At 52.8% G+C, this 14,076-nt stretch overlaps 1 protein-coding gene and 2 non-coding genes across 3 annotated transcripts; all 3 read left to right on the top strand.

Annotated features, from left to right (window-relative positions):
- Nucleotides 1-1,935: 1,935 nt before the first annotated feature.
- On the top strand, nt 1,936-2,062 carry Trnay-gua (transfer RNA tyrosine (anticodon GUA)). Its single transcript has 2 exons — nt 1,936-1,972; nt 2,027-2,062. It is a non-coding gene; the product is annotated as a tRNA-Tyr (tRNA).
- Nucleotides 2,063-2,275: 213 nt separating this feature from the next.
- Trnay-gua (transfer RNA tyrosine (anticodon GUA)) lies at nt 2,276-2,428 on the top strand. Its single transcript has 2 exons — nt 2,276-2,312; nt 2,393-2,428. It is a non-coding gene; the product is annotated as a tRNA-Tyr (tRNA).
- A 1,960-nt stretch (nt 2,429-4,388) lies between these two features.
- Nucleotides 4,389-10,949, top strand: LOC128266855 (uncharacterized). The gene is made up of 2 exons (XM_053003645.1): nt 4,389-4,436; nt 9,007-10,949. The coding sequence occupies exons 1-2, from the start codon at nt 4,389-4,391 to the stop codon at nt 10,906-10,908; spliced, it is 1,950 nt and encodes a 649-aa protein (XP_052859605.1). The 3' UTR covers nt 10,909-10,949.
- The last annotated feature ends 3,127 nt before the right edge of the window (nt 10,950-14,076 follow it).

The raw sequence follows: 14,076 nt of genomic DNA, 5'->3' as shown, positions 1-14,076 counted from the left end.
ATCAGTCATCTTTGGTGCCAGAAATGGGAGTCTCGTTTCGGGGGCGCAGCGGACAGGACACGGTGCAGACGAAAGGCTCTTCTTGCCTGCCTGTGCCAATCCATCGCAATTAGAGCCGCCGTTTCGTGTGTGCCGCTTCGAAATGGGCTTTGGTCACGTGGCGCTACGCTCCTCCCGGGGCCATTCACTTCCCGGGACCACGGATGTCGCGTGCGGTTCTGTTTGCTTTCGCCATTCGAGTCAGCGGATTATGCACTTTGTTGCTCGGCCTCGATGGATGTTCGGAATGGTTGAAATCTTCGCCCTAGGTTCGTTTCCCCTGGTATTGTTGCTTTTTTTTCGGTCTCCCATCTTGGCCATCCACGGGTGCCTTCAAAGCAGCCGGAAGAGATCTATCGGAACATGATGTCGGTGGAGGCGGTCGGCGGTTTGGTCGTCCATTTTATTTCTGTCCCTGTTCTGTTCTGTGCCCGGTACTGGTTATGAGCGAGCAAATTCGGAGAAAATTCGTTCGGCGAGTTTTCCGTAATGCAATTAAGCTTTGTTTATATTGATTGTGTTTCACAGAGTGCGCCCCTTTTAGGGGGCCCCTGGTGCTCGTTATCTTGCTTTAAAGCTTTTTGCTGAAGCCGCCGTCCGCGCGAGTATATCGATTTCGGGATGTACGTTGCGGTGCTTCTTCGACCATTTGGTATTACGTTTTCTTAGCGCCCTCGTGTGACAAACTGCGTCCTTTTGGGCCGCGTGGTTGACGCGTGGAATCCGCGTAAAAATTGATCTTATTTCGCTTACCGTGGGAAATCGCGAATGAAATCGCCACGGCCGCTTGATGATTCGTTGGTAATTTTAAGCTGGGTTTTTGTTTTCTGCGTTTCCTGCAATCCAGTAGTGTGAGTTGGAGATTTTTTTGGCCATCGTTAATCTTTACACAATTGAGTAGACCGAAACGGACGGAGAAGAGAAAGCTACTCATTTCACGGCGGCGCGCGGGACGGCGACAGTAGCGGAGGCACGCGGGGCCACCGTCTTGGCTCCGTTTTGGCGTGAAATTTTGAAAGAGAGAAGTAAGACAATTAGAGCGTCCGAGCGTAAAATTATCCGTCGCGACAGGCGCGACTCCCAGGATCCGTTTCCTGTCCCCAAAGTGTGCGTGCGTCCTCTGCACCCGACAGCGTTCCCGCGACCGCTTCTTCGAGTTAATTGTAACGAGGGATGGTTTTTTGTGGCCTCCCCATATGCGCCACAGGGCGTCGTAGGTCGTCGCAAAAAGGTGGCATCGCGAAGTGTTTATTGCTATTATTGTTGTCCGGTATCAGATTGGACCTCCGGCAGCACCTTCGATAGCTCCGTTAGCAGAGCGCGATGGACTGGTGGCTGGTGGGGCGGTGTGCTGGGAATCAGAACATGGACCCCGTGTGTGTGTGTGTAATGATCGTGAGAAAAATAAGTTGCACATAGGCGATCGCTCGATCGCTGCTGCTGTGCGACCTACTGTGTGTGTGGTACGATCATTAATTTCCCTGGAATAGCCTATCAGGAGCGTGTATCAGTTATCCATATGTCACTGAATGAAATCCGGTTCGAAGAAAAGATCGGTTTTGTTCAACACCCTACATCAGTGTTACATTTTTCCTTTTGGGTTTGGGGATTTTAACAGCTATTTTAACCTACTTTACTGATGTTGAACTCAAGATACGCTGGGCGTGTTTTACTTCTTCGATATGAACTGTCTAGACCACCTGGACAGTTTGCTTTCACTTCGTTACTTATATCGTAGCTTCAAGAGAAGGGAGTTCAACTATTGCCACCACTCCAAGCAAGCTCTCAAGCTTGCTGTTTCTCCCTCTTTCTATTGGCTCGGTGCTATTGCTTCGTGGCCGTTTGTTGCTTTGTGGAGCGAAAGTTTATTGTTAACGGCACGAACCTTTCTTGAAGCCTTCGATAGCTCAGTTGGTAGAGCGGTGGACTGTAGCTTTACGTAGTCGTGATCGTGTGCAGTGTACGATCACCACTAGAAACAATAGTAATCCATAGGTCACTGGTTCAAATCCGGTTCGAAGGAAGTCTTCGTAATTTTTTTGTTTATTTGTTCAAAACATGCTTCTTAGGATTTTCATACTTCAAATTATATTTATATTTTCTTGAACGCTAATCAGCTAATCGGAATGAGCTCCTATATCTCCTAGCTGTATGACGGGGAACTAGCTCCAGGAATTTGGGATCGGGATCGTTGAGTGTAAAGTTTAAAACACTGATAAGCCGTGGCTCTTCCGAGCCTTCGATAGCTCAGTTGGTAGAGCGGTGGACTGTAGCTTGCAGGAGATCGTCGTGATGTGATCGGTACTCCAACAGTACATAGAAAGCAACACGATCAGCTCTAGAAACAATAGAAATCCATAGGTCACTGGTTCAAATCCGGTTCGAAGGAGAAAAATAATCATTTTTTTTACAAAGTACCTCACACAAACTTAGTTTGATCGTCATAGTTTTGTGTAGTCTTTAGCAAACTAATCCTCCAAAGCCCCCGTTAAAGGACAGCAACGTGTGCAGAAATCAAATGGCTTGTTTCCCCGTAAACGATCCCTCCCGGCCTCAGCCTTTGAATGGCCCATGCACCGTGATTTGATGATGATTTCCGTAGGCTCTTCAACTTCCTGCTCCCGAAAAATCACTCGACGGACCACTCGCCCGAAAGCTTGACCAAAGAGTGTAAATCTCAGAGGAAAAGAGCAAAAGTGAAGCATCTTATGGGGGGGCGCTTGCGGATTCACTGAAGAACGGCCTGTGCGTGCGTGGATCGGGGGCAATAAAATGGGGAAACCGAAACACACAAGATGCAACAACAACAACAACACCACCACCCTCCTCCTCGCCGCGAGTCCGATAAGCATCGTGGGAAAGCGAAACAGAGCGGCCATCTTTGGCCACCAACCCCACCGTGTAATGATAATAATAAAACCAGGTAAGCGTGTGTGTGTGCTTCGTTGGGGCGGAAACGCGCCCAAAAAGGAAGTCGAAAGAAAAGTTCTTGTGCCACTTGCGCCGAGCTCCCTTTCGCGCGCGTGGAGGGGTCTCTCCGAGTCGGAAGTAGGGTGCGCGCGTATGGTTCGAAGTTCGGGAAAGAAAAATAAAACCACACGCCGGCCGCCACTACGGCGATCTCTTCGGCGTGATAAGAAAAGGTAAGTTCGCCCCGTTGCACAACGACGTGCCGTGCATACAGGCAGGTCAGGCGAGAGAGTTCATCAAACCAGCCCGAGAGTGCGGGGACCCCAGCAAGCTGATAACCCCACCGCAACCATCGACAACAACAACCTCACAGCCGGAGGATAAGTAAAAGCATCGTGTCATGTGCGTGTATGTGTGTGCGGTTGTCGAGAGTTTTGTTGTGGTTCGGTCGTTCTCCGGCCCGCTCTCTTACGTCACCGCTTGTAGCGTGGGAACCGAAACGGTAACCGACGAACGAAACAGAGTGACAGAAGAACCGCGGTTCATCCGTAGTGAGGGGAAACGTTGATTGTTGGTGTTCACGCGAAGGAGAAGTCGCGCTGCCGGCCGGTGTTCATCCAGCTTCGGCTTCACTTTGGTTGGTTTCGTTTTCGGTTTGGTTTGGTTGCTGGTTGGTTTCGACGAATTCCACCATTCATTCGATTCGTGGCCGTCACTTCGAAGAGGAAACGTTTTCTGCGGTACGCGCGTCGAGATTGCCATGATTTTCGAACCGGCAAACATCAGAGTGCAGCAGCAGTGCAGTTTATTAGCGCGGAGTGCAGTGGTGCATGGTTGGAGGCTGTGAACGAAGTGATCTCATGTCAAACGGAAAATTGGCCGGCAGCTTGTTGTGTGGTCACATCGGGGCTGCTCGTTGAAGCAGAAAGCTTGTGTACCAAAATCACACCAGAAGGCAGTGCTACTAGAAACGCATTAGGCGCCCCCAATTGGAGTGTGCGAAGTAATTGCGAGTCCCGTGAGTCGAAGCGTCGAAATGGAAGTGGAATTGAATTTGCCTCATTAGGTTGATTGGATTTGGTGACACGCAACAAGAAAGCGAGCGAGCGAAACCAGTGAACCGTGTGCTTTTAATGCCCCCTTGCAACGCGATTGCACATCACCTGGGCCATCATCTTAGCAGTCTCTGGCGGTGTCCTAGCGTGCTGAGAGTGTCTGTGAGCTGCTGGCGGCGGCGTATGGTAACTAGGATCGATCGGAAGAAAAGAGCAATTGTGGAGCAGTAGTGCACAGCGACCGACCCTGCCGGCAACGGCCGATAATCGAATCAGTGATCAATCAATCCACCCGGAAGTTCCTGGGCCCTCTGTCTGTGGGTGTGTGTCCGGAAGTTCACCAAGGCCGCAGTGGCGCAGTAACCCGAAACCGACCATTAAATAATGACCATGTCGCATCTACTGAAGCAAACCAAGAAGTGTTGCGTTAAGGTGAGTACAAACCGTTGTGTGCTGAGAGTGTAGAGATGTGTTCCACATTATGTTCCTTATTTTTGTAGAAAGCCAACAGATAATGAAGCAAAGCGCAAGGACATGGGTTATGATTGTGATTGAAAACCGCGTTGTGCCGTTTATTATCGAGGGCGACCGAATTGGAGTGATGTTTTGTTGAATTATGAAAGTGCAATACAACAACCACTACCGGCGAAGCCGTGGCCAACTTGTTGATCTCGCGAGCGAGCGGCATCAGAAGGAATGCGAAGCACCCCGCCAAAAGACGAACAATTTAATCCGGGCGCGATAGGGATTCAGAAATGGTCCGAAGCTCGGTTTGAGGACGCGACTATACACAGCTGTTTCGCTGTGCACGAAGCGAAGCGAAGGAGCGACGACTAGAAGTCCGTAAAAATCCCACCGATTCCTCTCGATGCTCGATGCCGATGCTTCTCGGATTCGAAAAACAGCTGCTCTGAGGCGCGCTGGTGGTGGTAGAGAGACCTTCCATCGATGGCTTCTCGCGGGGACGGCGACATGCGATGCGATTTGTGTTTGGTTTCCTTCTGTTTTCGGGGTTTCTTTCGCCACTTGGGCTCGCATCTCGCTTTCCGCATCCTCTCTCTGTATATCCTCCGGCGGGGTTCCGGGGACGAAGTGGGCCCGGATTTTTTTCCAACTTTCCCACGCCAACAACTATGACGACGGCGGGCGAACCATGGCGACGGGCGAAGCCCAGCAAACGCCGCACACCTGCTCCTCGGGTGCGGGGTCTCGGTACGGGTTCCCCTGTCGTCGTCGTCGTCGTCCGTCGTGCGCCGTGATGATGGTCGGGCCGGGCCGGTTTTAGGCGAGCTTATTATTTAGGAAACCCTCCGCCCGTGTTCCGCGTGCCCACCCGAGGGGAACTAGTTTTTTTTTGTTTGGGATGAGGCAAGCGAGGACATCCGTCCATCCGCGTCCGTACGGAGCGGGTGATGGTGCTGTGTGTGTCGGGCGTAGGGCGAGCCTCGTGGGAGAGTTCTGGTCCTCGAGGCTCCGAGGATGCGAGGACTTTCACACACTTTTGGTCCGTGCGCCCCTCTTGTCCTCGAACGCTTATGATGTTTGGCTTCTCTCCGAAGATCTCACGCTGCGAAAGGTCTCGTCTGTTATTTTTTGTTTCTTAAACATCTTGGTTGTCATCATCGGAACCCCGGTCTACCGCCGGAACGTGTCTGTGTCTCCACCGTTCTCGATCAGCGATGTGTGATTGAATTAGAGTTTCGTTGGGATGTTTGATTTTATTCTTTACGCGTTTTGGGTCCACTTTCGAGTTCCACCGGGTGTTGCCACGGGTGCTTGGGTTTGGGATTTCGTTACGGTGGCGACGGGTCACGCTTGAGCTTACGGGTCGCGTGTCGAGCTTATCTGCTGGTGTATCCTTTTTTTTCTTGTACGATGGCCCCCGGCTCCGGCTCCAGCTCCGGCTCCAGCTCCGGCTGCGGGTTGCCCGTCCGGAAGTGTGGCCAAAGTGCTTCAATCAGCAAAATTGCGCCACCGCCGTCCCCCTGAGAATCGTATCATTTTCGAGAAGCCAAACCCATCTTCTCGACTCGGAATTGCTTCTCGTCCGGAAGTGTGCAACTTTATTACATTATACCCGGACCCGACCCGACCGGGTGTGCGTGTGTGTCCGGCTTTCCCAAAAGCTCTCCGGAGGGGACACAGAACTTTGGCCCCGGAAAAAGGGGCACGCGCGCGCACGCCAGTAAGAATATGGCGCCCCGGAGCGTCACTGGGTGAGTGGCAAGCGGCGGGCAAATTCATTTGCAACCGGAAGTGTGGTCCTGTGGCCGTGGGCAAACTTTGTCGTGCCATCAAATATTTAATGCACGACGGCAGGGGAAGACTGTGTCCTCCGCCCGGCCAAGCGAACCTCTCAAGAGTCCTTGACCTTTTTTCTGTTTACAATTGTGACGGGGGTCATCGGTGGTCCCGTTGAGGTCCCCCGGTGGATTCAGCCAGCCGGTGGATTCAGTTGTCGCGTTGTACACACACACACTCGGATCGATCCGGAACATAAAATTGCGCTTGACGATTCAATCGATGCGTATCGGTGGCCACCGGAAATGGAGCCGGCCGTCGGGGAAATGTGTAATTCCGTTTTTTGAAGACGGTTGACGGTGGTTCGACCGGGACCCGGTGCCGCCGGTGGATTTGGAACCGGATTTGACAGTCCTTCGGTTTTTTGATGCGCCCCGCCTAAGACACGTTTCGGGGAAGGCAGATTATCCGGCGGCGGCTGCGGCGTCGTTATTGTTCTGCGGCAAATAAAATCCACTGCGGAACCCGGTTAAGCCCCGGTACTTTTAGGAGTCTGTTCCGAAATCTCCCGCAAATGTTGGGCGAAGCATTCACCGGAACGGCAGGCAGGCGATACATGTGTGTTTCCGATTTTACTCACGTAAGTACCGCCGTCCGTTTATCGTTTGTCTGGCCTCCAGGAGAGGCCGGCTCGCAAGGCTTTTCGATGGCTGGAAAACAGACGTCTCTAAATGAGTCATGTCTTTCCAGCAACGGAAGCCCATTAACCGGAATTCGCGCGCCCCGTGCTATGGTGAGTCATCTCTCCAGGACTCGGGGGAACGATGATGACGATGATGATTATCCTTCTTTTACGGTTAGCGAGCGCGCGGCGGGGCTTACGGAACGTCTTTTGATGGGTTGGATAAAAGAAAAATATTATCTTTCCCACGCCCCTGAGTTGTGCAGTGCGTGGCCTAACTCTTCACCGTCCGTCCGTCCGTCCGTCTCGGGGCCCGTCAGGCTGCACAGACAGGGCATCTCGTGGAGTTGATTGGAGCTTAAGCCCTTTGCGCGCGCGGGGCTGTTATTTATTATGTTTGTGGTTCTCGCGACCCGACCGCCGCGTCCCGACCAGCAGACCGGTGCGCTATATTGAAATTATGGAAATAGCCACTCCGGAGATAATGATCCTTCAGTGGTGGTGAGGGCGAACCGGACTCGGAACAGACTTTTCAAAAGAGCTTTTCTCTGTCTGTTTCCATTCGTGGGACCACCCCGGCACCGGCCCCAAGGATCGCGCCCGACCGACAGCTGACTGTTTTAGACTGTTTGGTTGCTGACACGCAGCTGAGCCCACGTCATAAGTGCACCATCATCGCCGTTCGCTGGTCGCGGCACCTTCGCGAAAGACACTCACCTCAGCTTCATCGGCGCACACGGTGGTGCATTAGTGCACAGTGCCCTCGAACGGACACCAACACACTCCGGTTCCCATCGGGCCGAAACCGGATTTTTGCCGTTTCGCTGCGCTGAGATTTCTTCGCCATCGGGTTTTCGCTGCTTCCTCCGTTAATGGACTGGCACCGGTCTTCCGATGGTTATCTGGGCCCTTACGACCGAGCCGAGTTCTCGGGCTCCAACACACTCACACACATCGTCGTGGAATGTCTTGTCGTGTTTTGTTCGTGTTTCTGACACCCGCTGCACCAAACGGCCAAACGGCAAATGGCCATCGTGTGCGCTGATCGGAGATCAAAATTGTGCCACACCGTCCAGAGTCGTCCGTGTCCGACGGAAGGACTCATCGCAACAACAGCCAAAGGTAGTAAAAACTTTCGTTTATTACTCGTCCGTCCGGCTCGCGCCCGTTCGTGGTAGTCTCTCGAGTGGGAAAGGACTTTTATTGCACACGCCCCACGCGGAAGGGTGTGATAAAAGCGAAAAGTGGTATACTTTCGATAACACTTTGGCTGGTGAGATGCTCCAAAACTTCTCTCTCAAACACCCATTTCCAGTGGGGAGCTCGTTTGTAATACCCACAATTAGCTCGTTATTAACTAATTGGAAGCATCGCAACGCGGACAAGGCCGGAACCTGCCACTGTTCCGCTGGGTCTCCTGGTCCTTCAATGCTAATGCGAAGCGACGAAAGCATCGGAAAACTGTGCGGGGGAAAAAAACCGAAAACAGAACCTTTTTAAACATTAGTCCCCCCAACTTTTGGGTCCTCATTGAGAGGACCGTCCCAACGTTTTCCTTCTGTCCTGTTTGTTCCTGTCTCAAACTGAGGGACTTCCCAAACGCGAATGCGTTTTTGTGTGTGTGTGTTCACATCGTATCTTATTTCCACTCCACGCCGCGCAATGTCGCACATCATAAATGTGCAACAAAGTCCAACGACGATGATCGCCTCAAAGAGAGCGAGGGAAAGCAAGAAGGAGTCGAAAAATTCTGGTTCCCAGGTTCCGGGCCCCGGGGAGATCAGAACGGAAGGAACGGGCCGACGTAATTTTATGGACGCATTTTATCGACCCAAGTGCTGTGGAACCGGTTCTCCGCACTGAGCACTGAGATTGTTGCTCGACCAAGTGAAAATAAATGGACTTTCACGATCGCACGATCCTTCAGAAGAGTCTGGAAATGCATCGTGACAGCTGCCGTTGGTGGTGGGCGCAGCACCCTTCCGGCGGGGAAGGTTATTTTCGGCGAGCGACCTCTGCGATCGTGTGAAACTCGATTTTTAATCATTTCTTCTCTATCTTTTTCCGTTCGTTTCGCAGATTATTCGCAAACTGTCGCTCAACTCGAGCACGACCGGTGGCGGTGGCGCAACCTCCGGCGGCGGCGACGATGATCAGTCACCGACGGCAGGCGGAGTGGGCCTCAACAATCGCATCACGGCCAAGTACGTTCTGCACAAGAACTGCACGCCGACACGCTGCAAAATACAGCCGGGTTGCCTGGAAGGAGGTACCAACACCACCACCAATTCGAGCTTCGATGAGCTGCGCCACTCGACGTTCGGTTGGTCGGCCAGTTCCGGACTGGAGCACCATCACCATCATCACCCGCCGCACGATGGTGGAGGCTTTCATCCGCTCGCGGAAGAGCAATCGATCGCCGGTGAGTCGCTGAGCTTCCGGCGGTCCTACTCGGGGTCGGACGACAACATTCCCGAAACGCAAAACAACTACAGTGCGGCCCGGAACGCGAAGAACTTGCCGAAGAAGCGCACTAATATCACCAGCAACAAGAACGTGAATCTGCGCAAATGTTTCCGGCTGCGCTCGAAAACGTTCGACACAACGCCGTCGGTCGGAACGGCCGGTCCCCCGGTGGTGGCGGCTGCAGCAGGAGTCACGCAGGAAGTCACTGCACCGGTGCAGCCCAGTGCGGCGGTTCCAGCGGCGGACGTGGAGTTGCCGGACTCGCAGACACTGGCCAACAACAACAGCAGCAGCCGGTTGATTGGGGCGCGGCTCGATAAGATCAGCAAAAGTTTGATGCGCGGCGTCGACGTCGGTGGTGGCCCGGAGGAGCAGCACCATCACCATCACGGCGGAGGCTTGGCAAAAATATCGAAACCCCTGTTTCTGACCTCCAAGAAGCACCGGCGAAGTAACTACAACCACATCGACGCGGCGGACGATGACGATGACGAGAACGAGTGCGAGGAGGTGGTCACGGTGGAAGAACTCGGTGGCGAGGTGACAACGGAGGGCGGTGATGGACGGTGGCGAAGGTCATACCACCAGGCGCAGGCACAGGAGGCAATAACCCTCACGAGTAGTGCCCTCATGTTCTCGGCGGGTGATCGACAGCCGCAGCCGCAATTCCGGCCACAGCAGGAACAGGAAACGACCCTCACGACACCGGCGGTGGCCAACCAGTACCACCACCACCAGAACGGCGGCCCGTCGGTACTGGAGCGCCTAACGGTGGCAGAAACGGCCGCCGCGATCCTGTTCGAGAAGGTCAAGTACGATCGCACCAAGCGCTACCTGATCGATCAGCTGACCGAGGCGGAATCCACGTCCCTGTCCGGTGGTCCCGGTTCGCCGGCCTCGCTGGCCTTCCAGGGCCTCTCGTCGTCCTGCTCGTCCTCCCCGTTCCACCTGGCGGTGGCGGCAGCGGCGGCGAAAAGTGAGGACTTTGTCGACCCGTGGCGGAACTACAACATCCGGGGCGGTACGAGCTGGGACAAGGTCTCCAAAAGCCCCTGGGATTCGAGCGCTTCGGTGAAGGCTAGTCCGGTGGCTCACTCGACACCACCAGCACCGCCAGCATCGCAACAGCCGGTATCGGCGCACCCGGTCCAGAGCTCCTACACTCCGATCCGATCGCACTGGAACCCGTTCGAGTATTCTCCGGCCCACTTGGCCCGGCTGGCGACCACCGGCAGTAGCCAGCAGCAGCAGCACCTACCGCCGTCAGCCGGTGTGGTGGTGGAACCAAAGCATCCGCAGTACCGACCGGCGTTCCAGGTGCAAACGGACGTCTGGGAGAACCTGAACAACAAGCACTACGAGATCGACACGGACGTGGTGTGGCGTTCGACGCGCTGCTCGTCGCGCCGCACCAGCGCCAGCACCGTCGAGACGTGGATCGATGACGAAACGTTCGACAATTCGTTCAACGAGGAACTCGAGCGCCGCTGCGCCACCCTCCAGATATGCGAGTAAGGATCGTCGGTTCCGCGAAGCAATCGCCGTCAATTCCGTCCCAGTCAGTGCTGCAGAGGGGGGTTCCCCGATCGTGCTTGCTCCTTCTCTTCCGCCGGCGAGCGGAGGCAGGAAGTGAGCGGGCACGGAACGAACCCCTCCTCAGGGTGGCAACATATCTCATTCGTATTAGTTCGGGGCCATATGCTTTGGTTGTTTATGTTTTTGGTTTAAGACTTATTAGCCAGGAGGAGAGAAGCCTTGTGATACTTTATACTTAGACTGCGCTTTAATTACCGGCCGATTATTATGATTAGTGTACTATTATTAGTTTTCGTTGCCACTTTTAGCCGCTTAAGTTTAGTTTGACTTTCTTTATTTCGTTTTTAAGACACAGAAAGAGAGACGGCTCGTTGGCCCAAGAACCAGGCCGGGCAAAGAGTGGGTGAAAAAAGGCTTTAATTAGATTTCATTTTGTTCTCGGGAAGGTCCGGAAGAAGACGGACGGACGGGCGGACAAACAAACAAACAGGACCCAATACAGAAGCTTCTAGAGAAGCGCACCACAAACACACTTAATTAGACGGCGAGGCGGCCGGGGTGCTATCAGTCCGGTCCGGGGGATAGCACGCGGGACGAACGGATTGAGTGAACCAACGTGAGAACTCGGTTAGCTAGCAGCGAGCTGTCCTATTCGGGACGAGAAAGGATAATTACGTTAGTGCCCCCGGAACCCCCGGTAGAGTAGAGAGAGAGAGAGGGGCAGCAAAACAGAAAACGGAATATACACCAGAAGTACAAACGTCCAAAAAAGGCATTAAAAGCCACGATCGATCGATTGGGGCAATCAGAGGGCCAGAGGGACGGGTTCCCGCATGGGCACCGGCACAGACACCGACGACGAAAGGTAGATAATGGTGGGCACCGCACTAATGACGATGATCTCGATCTCTCGTACGATTAACCGGGATGGGCCTGCCGCTCCTGCTGCTGCAGTCCAGCCTGGCAGACCGGGAGATGATTGGATGATTGCACCTCTGCTCCTGCTGCTGCTGCACGTCAGCAGGAGTGAAAGGGTTGCTGTGGGCGCGCGCATCCCTCCCGCCGGAAAGGTGTGGCCCAGAAGCAAAGAAGAAGACGAACGAAAGTAATTACTGATCGTGATCGAGACGAACGGGCAGAAAAATCTCAGCTTTCCGTGCTGGGGAGACCCGTGGGAACCGACTCCTCTCCGGCGGGAGTCGGCCGTGTGTAGGTGCATCGCATATCTATAAAAGAAACAACATAATCTTTCGATAAATATTTAACTACAGCAGCAACAGCAGCTTGCAGGCACGCATCAGTGAAAAGATCAATCATTTGCGTAGTGTTAAAAAAGGAAAAGGAAAAGGAACACTACAAAGGATAGCGCGCGCAATACACAAGACGACGGGTGCTTCGAGCTTTATTGCAGAGGTCGATTCTCGCTTCGCGAAGGATATTCGAGGGTCGTTTTTCGATTGTGATCGTGTGAAGGGTGTGTGGTGAGTGCAGCGAAACACACGCTCTAGCAACATAGCGCACATAGGACGCTGCTAATTATAACATTTTCACATTGTATAAAGAAGTCGTAAGAAGCTTAATAAGAGCATTAAAAGCAACATACAGATCGAAATGCAGAATTCCTCTCTATTTACTCACTTCTCCTCCCTTTGGATCGTCTCACATTCTCAGTTTGATGTCGATTTTTTACAGCCAAACGTTCTCTATCTGGACACACCGCGACTGGACTTCGCGGACCGTGGACATCGAGGGGGTTCATTTTGGTTCGAAATTCCTGCTCCATGATTCACCAAGGCTTGTTCTTGTTTGCCCCATGGCCTTCTGCGAAGTTTGCTTTTCTCTCTTTCGGCGAGCGCGTGAGTAGAAGACGGGTTGCTTTGATTGAAAGAAATGGTTGAAAAGAATTTCGGTCGCAGAATCGCAGGGATTATGGTCCGCCTTTCGACGTGCTCCTCGGGTGCACGTAATTCACAAAGTGCAAACACACCACCACACACACAGCAGCTCCTCGACTCCTCGGTTCGGCCAAACTGGTAATTGGAATGTGCGGAAGCCGCGCCGCCGTGTGTCCGGGGTGAAAGAATGCGCGATCCGTCTCGAACACGCTGGGAACGGCCGAACGGAACGTTTCTCACCCGGTTGTAGGCAGGAGCGGGTTATGCGATTCTAAGCTCTTGTTCCGCGCCCCATTTTGGCTGAGCATTTTGTGAATTTCGCTTAAGAGCTTTGTTTATACGCGAATAAAATTATTTTGAATAATGAAACACAAACCGTTTGCCGTTTGGCGTTTACGATACCACGAAAGAAATGTACTAAATTACTAAGGTAAGTGTGTGACTCGTGTTTATTGTCGCCGGTTCGATCCTTAGTGTTCAACGCGCCCGAGTAGACGCACAGAGTGGGTTATCGTTCGGCGAGTAAAGATTACTCGAGCGCAGGCTAATCAGATCTTAGTACCGGCCCAGAGCTGCTCGGTCCGACCGGTGACGTACTGATTTTAGGTCCGTTGTCAGCCGGTAGGCTACCTACTGCCCTGGTATGATCCCCTGGTAGAAAAAACGAAATTTTAGTCGAGCCAAACGAGGCAACCGCTCGGAGCAAACCGGGAAAAACGAGTTGCGCACCGGCCGAAAAAATACTAGGCGAGCATGCCAAGCAGCAGGAGGCTCTGCGCTACCGCTCGAAGAGTGCGTGAACAATATGCGGCTTATTCGCTCGCCGAAAAGTTCTTTCAGAAGTTCACCCTGAACCGGTTACTTGTGGAGAAGGCCAGAAAATAATAATAATATTGGTTTTTGTTTCAAAGGTTTTATTCAAACATATTTCTTGTAAAATAAAACGTGCAATTGCACATTGGTTGATTTATTTTCTTCTAACACACTGATAATGTGACTGATTTGTTCTGCGTCTGCTAAACACTGATTTGTTCTGCGTCTGCTCACAAACCTGTATCAAAGAAGAAGGAAACAATGAGGATCAATCAAACAGAAAGCCGTCTCAGAATAAAAATAGCAGCAAAATATTTTGAAAGATGGTTCATTTTTATTTGGCACCCCCTTTAAAAAGCGATAAGAAGCGATCAGCAACAGCACTCGCAAAAACCTCGCTCATCCTTTCTCCTTGCCCGCTGGCTCGCTGTGGCCCGCT

The sequence above is a fragment of the Anopheles cruzii genome, chromosome 2, assembly GCF_943734635.1.
Source record: "Anopheles cruzii chromosome 2, idAnoCruzAS_RS32_06, whole genome shotgun sequence".
Lineage (NCBI taxonomy): Eukaryota > Metazoa > Arthropoda > Insecta > Diptera > Culicidae > Anopheles > Anopheles cruzii.
Note: the sequence above shows the minus strand (reverse complement) of the source record. Positions and strands in the feature narration are given on the sequence as shown.